The following is a 6096-nucleotide window of genomic DNA, read 5'->3' as shown; positions in this document are numbered from 1 at the left end:
ATATATATATATATATATATATATATATATATATATATATATATATATATATATTTATATATATGTATATATTAGAGAGTCAATATGTAGCGAAATGTTTTCACAAACATTCTGACTTAGAAATCCAATACCTGCCTCTGCTGAATAAACAGGCCAATCTTTACTCATTATTCTAATTATTTAGGTATGATAAATTATACTGAAATTTCCTTATCACTTTTAATGCAAAACGATGAAAGCTTTCATTTCTTTTCCAAGTTTCCGTTGCCTAAGCTGCCACACAAAAATGCTAGTAAGAATTACAATGGGTATGTGACGATAATGGTGAAAATCAAGTGGGTACGAAATCAGCGAAGTTTGAGAAATCCTGTAAATTCATTATTGTTCGTGGAATTTCAGCTACAGTACTGGTGTGAACTAAAGCAGAGATGGTATTACAGCAACCTACAGAATAATTCTCCTCTCGTATTTCAGCAAAATCTTAAAATAACGAAAATAAGCACAGTTATTTAGCTATATCAGATTTTTTTAAACGTAAAGCTAGAGAAGTAGTAATCTAATACTTTCATTTACCTAACTATATATATGCCGTCTACATATATATCAGAAGGTAACACGATATATATTTTTTTCTGGTTTAGGTTATAATGATACCAAAAAAAAAAAACATTCTATCTACTTTGTCTTGTGTTAAAGTTGATGTTTCATTGACTTCAACATTTCATTAACTTTAGCGAGTAGAGCGTTATCATCAGTGTCTTCGGTCTCTGCGGTCAGTTCGTGCCTTTGCGGAAACTCACGGGGTCCACATGATGATGATCTCTGTGGCTGGACTTGCATGTTTGGTTGCTGAGTTCTCGTCATCTTCTGCTGGGCTGCTGAAGCATCTCGCATCCTCAGAGTAATCTCACACTGCCTACAATCATGAGGAGTCTGGTACTTGCAAAAGGGCTTGTGACCTTTTTTCTCCACTATTAAGCCGTGGTTAGCGCACAGTCGACAAGTCTGAACTCTCTTTTTTTGACCTGGGGCAGGTCCACCAGCACCTGGTCCTGGGGGACCCTGAAACCCTGAGGTAGATGGCTGACTTGGGTCCGAGTAGCCAGTAGCCCCATAGTCTGCGTACTCTCGTTCTTGATAGGCTATAGGGCTGTGTGATTCTGAATCTAGCTGACTTTGGTAAGAGCTGTAATCCATTGGTGCAGCTTGACTGTAGAGGCCACTAGGTGGCTGGTACTCGCCGTACCTTTGGTCGTAACTTGTGCTGCCGCTGTACCCTGGTGCTTCGAGGAGAGGCTCATTAGGGTCGGTCAGGCCTGTGTATTCTTCGTCGTATTCTCCCTCTTCATACATCCTTGCTCTGCCTCCTGATGGAGAAGAGCAAAATTTTTAAAAATAATAGTTGGAGGAAATCTACTTCATGTGGAGAAAAAAAAAAAAAATTAAGTATACCTTAGTTTAACCAGACCACTGAGCTGGTTAACAGCTCTCCTAGGGCTGGCCCGAAGGATTAGATTTATTTTTACGTGGCTAAGAACCAACTGGTTACCTAGCAACGGGACCTACAGCTTATTATGGAATCCGAACCACATTATGACGAGAAATGAATTTCTATCACCAGAAATAAATTCCTCTAATTCTTCATTGGCCGCTCGGAGAGTCGAACAGGAATTGATTTAAATTTAAGATGGGATTTGGGCCTAAGATTTATTATCCTAGGTTTTAATTTTTCTCTTATTGCCATGTACACACACACACACACACACTCACACTCACATACACACAAGTCAACGCTCTCTTAGGTTCTGTATATATCTCACAATTTCACTTGGAATTTCAGTGCTAGATTATGTGGTCAACAGCACTGTAATAATTTCTTCACTGAAAAATGCCTATAATGACGAAGCAGATGTACAAGACAAAGTATCTTACCCTTGAAAAATTCATATTTCTTCTTAGGTCGCCTGTCCATGGCTGAAAGGAGAGAGAAGAATTACTAGATCTAGTTAATGAAACCGTTTTGATATCATAGGACTAGCTCTTTTTTGAGACTTCTGTAATAAATATACTCATTACTTAACAAATTAATTGGAAAACCTTAAACCGTCTTGAAAGTTTGTTAGAGCCTGAATTTAAAGCTAATGAAAAACGTCCAAACTGCTCAAATTGAACTTTTTGCTGTACCGTGCTTAATGCATTATTATATTTAACTTGCTGGTGTTTATTGTGTAGCACAATAATTATATATATATATATATATATATATATATATATATATATATATATATATATATATATATATATATATATATATATATATATATATATATATATATATGAGCCTTGAACCTAAATGACGAAACTCACTAAGTGAAGTAACCTTGACTTTCGTGAAAGGACATCGAACCAACGCAAGACGTACAGTAATTATGAGGTTACTCATAACTACTCGGATACATAAAAATATCTGTCGAATACAGATACATTTTGGCAGAGCTGGAATAGACCCCTCCTCACCATCGAAGCATTAGGGCTTAAACACCTTCCAACACAGCCAAAATGACATATATCTGGTTTAAGCATATTAAGAATTGCTGCTCCTACAACAAAAAGTGCACATTTGAGAACAGTCCACCATTTGCGTTCCATAGATGAGCTACAGATTTCCTTTTACAGTAACACTATGTCCATTTTCAGCTGAAGCATTCACTCTCTGGGCATCAGGTCTTCTCTGGGCTTCTTATTCCTCGTCAAATCAGGTCAGCTCCTTTTCTAAAGATGATGAGACTCCAGCTTCTCCAAGTAAGCACCTCTGCACTGAACCAGGTTATAAACACTCAACTCTTTCGCCAGCTTCTGAAGCTTTTCTTCACTAGGTTCAGAAAGAGGTGGATGGTAGGGTGTGTGTGTGTGCAGGTAAGGATCCACTGTGCTGGATAAACTCTCTGATATGGCGAAAGTTTTCTGCATAGGGGATTCATCAACGATTTTGCAGTTAATGTGGGAATGTGTAGGTTACTGCCGGAGCCACCTCATGTTATATAAAATAGATAGATGTTGAAAAACAATAGGACTTTCTCTCTCTCTCTCTCTCTCTCTCTCTCTCTCTCTCTCTATATATATATATATATATATATATATATATATATATATATATATATATATATATATATATATATATATATATACCAGGAACTCCTGGGTTTGAGAGACCCGGGGTGTACCTAGGCGTGTGTATTTCATAAAGTTCTAGATGTCTGGAAAACCTGTTCTTCCTGGTAGCTTCCTACTTTTTGGTGTCCATGTAAGGTGTAGGTGGGTTACTTTGTTTTCTCTATTCGTTTTCTCTCTACAAAGCACAAAAACTGGAGTTGGGTCTGTTAGACCCAGGTGTACCTGATAAGTGAGTAGGTATGGGCATCGGAGACCCAGGTGTACCTGATAAGTGAGTAGGTATGGGCATCGGAGACCCAGGTGTACCTGATAAGTGAGTAGGTATGGGCATCGGAGACCCAGGTGTACCTGATAAGTGAGTAGGTATGGGCATCGGAGACCCAGGTGTACCTGATAAATGAGTAGGTATGGGCATCGGAGACCCAGGTGTACCTGATAAGTGAGTAGGTATGGGCATCGGAGACCCAGGTGTACCTGATAAGTGAGTAGGTATGGGCATCGGAGACCCAGGTGTACCTGATAAGGTTGTGTGTATGATGTGGGGGATTTGGCCCTTGCACCATGATATTTAGTGTTAAGGTAAATAATGAAACAAGTATAATTAGTTAATTCACATTTCTTACTGCATACTGAAAATAAAAAAAATATAATTAGTTTTTCATTATAATTTTCTTTGAGTAAATCTAGCATATAGATAGTTACATATTTATACCCCAATAACTGCACTACATTGTTGTTATAGACCCATTCTAACTGTAGAAACTAAAGGAATTCACTGTTTGCATATACAGCCATTTATATATACGATTCTCACAGACCATGTATACTCGTCAAAATAACACACAAAAAATACCTAATATTTGTGCTCCTCCCTTGCAGGTTGTGTGTATGTTGTGGGGGATTTGGCCCTTGCACCATGATATTTAGTGTTAAGGTTAATAATGAAACAAGTATAATTAGTTAATTTTACATTTATTACTGCATACTGAAATTTTTGAAAAAATATGTAGTTTTTCATTAAAATTTTCTTTGAAAAAATCTAGCTATAGATAGTTTTTCATTTACACCCCCAAAACTGCATTACATTGTTGTTACAGACCCATACTAATTGTAGAAACTAAAGGAGTTCATTAAATTTACCACCGTTTGCATATACAGAATTTTATATATACGGGTCTGACAGACCCAGGTGTTCCTCTGGCGTCTGTAAAGATTAGGCGTTCCTGGTTAGGGATATATATATATATATATATATATATATATATATATATATATATATATATATATATATATATATATATATATATATATATATATATATATATATATATATATATATATATATATATATATATATATATATATATATATATATATATATATATATATATATATATATATGCATATATGAATATATGTGTATGTATATACATATATGCATATGTATATGTCTATATACATACATACTATATATACATATATGTATATATATATATATATATATATATATATATATATATATATATATATATATATATATATATAGAGAGAGATAGAGAGAGAGAGAGAGAGAGAGAGAGAGAGAGAGAGATAATAAACAGCCGGAACATTTGCATTTCATCGGCCTATGATTTTCATATAAAAAGACGAACATTGCGAAGATGGAGTTCCCTGACAGCAGCGTCTTCGGGCGACTTCTGCATAAGTATAAGGTCATAACAGACTGAATAATCTTGTTCCCATTTGTATGCCGTAACTGTTCGATCATTATTAGCATTTTGTTTGGCGTAGTGGACTCGGTGCCATCCCTGGAGAGGGAAAAGTTATAATTTCATTTCACATTTGGATATTCAATGGATGTCAGTGTTGATCGTATCCAGAATAATTGGGAAATCGAGACGTTAAAACTTCATTTTATGACCCTTATATTTCCATAGACGTGTGAGGCTGCTCTTCAGCAAACCTGTTTGCTTTCGGCAGGAAAAAGGGACGAGGGATCAATTGTGAGTGTGAAAAATTGACAAACAAGACATACGTCGATGACCCAAGCCATAAGACACAATATTAATGTTACGTATCAGCAGCGAGCTTCCTTTCTGTGGTTCCATGCCATGGTAGGCGTGAAGTTCTTTAAGAATTGTTTTGTTTCAGTATTCAATTATTGCTCACGAATGTGATGTTTGTATTCGTGTATTTTTATGTATCTTCACGCTTCTGTAAAAATAACTTTTGTAGTGCATATGTATCAAAATAGGAATGGTTCTGTTTTGAAATGTTGTGAACTTTACCCACGCGAGATGAATTCCTGTGCACTTTCACTTTGTAAACAGCTAGCAAGAGTAAAGGACGTGCTGAGCACTTCGTCGTATTGTTCTCACCCCGAATAAACGAAGATGGGATAGTATGAGTTATGCTAAGTGAATACATCAAACCATTAATGGCATATGATAAGACAGTATCACTAATGAAGATATTTCTCCTTCGGCAGGTGAGAGTTCACTTTATGTTCACACACGTGTTTAGGCTAGGCTAGGCTAGCCCACGTCGGCCAACCTCACAGTTAAGAAACAAGCTTACCACCACGAACCATTTTGTTCAAGAGATAAATCTCTGGCAGAAGGAAACATCCATACCGGAGAACAGTATGCCAGTAAAGGAAATACAAATGACCTAAAACAGGTTGCACTGGTTTTATCACTTATGAATATATGAGGCCTTACGTATAATACCTAACTTCCGTGCGGCATTTGCTGACACTTTCATTAGACATTTCTCAAAAGTATTATGTGAGTCATAAGTTATACCTAGAATAGTTAAAGCTTAAGGCTCATTCAGTAGAGCCCTATCCACCTAAAGGGGAGGCTGGGGTGGAAAATCTATGCGAGATCTACTGATCGATAGTGCTTTCGTTTTACTGGAGTT

At 36.3% G+C, this 6096-nt stretch overlaps 1 protein-coding gene across 1 annotated transcript; it reads right to left on the bottom strand.

Annotated features, from left to right (window-relative positions):
- Window positions 1-661: 661 nt before the first annotated feature.
- Window positions 662-1353, bottom strand: LOC136825937 (uncharacterized). The gene has a single exon (XM_067082802.1). The coding sequence runs from the start codon at window positions 1351-1353 to the stop codon at window positions 691-693; it is 663 nt and encodes a 220-aa protein (XP_066938903.1). The 3' UTR covers window positions 662-690.
- Window positions 1354-6096: the final 4743 nt, after the last annotated feature.

This window comes from Macrobrachium rosenbergii, chromosome 40 (assembly GCF_040412425.1).
Source record: "Macrobrachium rosenbergii isolate ZJJX-2024 chromosome 40, ASM4041242v1, whole genome shotgun sequence".
Taxonomy (NCBI): domain Eukaryota; kingdom Metazoa; phylum Arthropoda; class Malacostraca; order Decapoda; family Palaemonidae; genus Macrobrachium; species Macrobrachium rosenbergii.
Note: the sequence above shows the minus strand (reverse complement) of the source record. Positions and strands in the feature narration are given on the sequence as shown.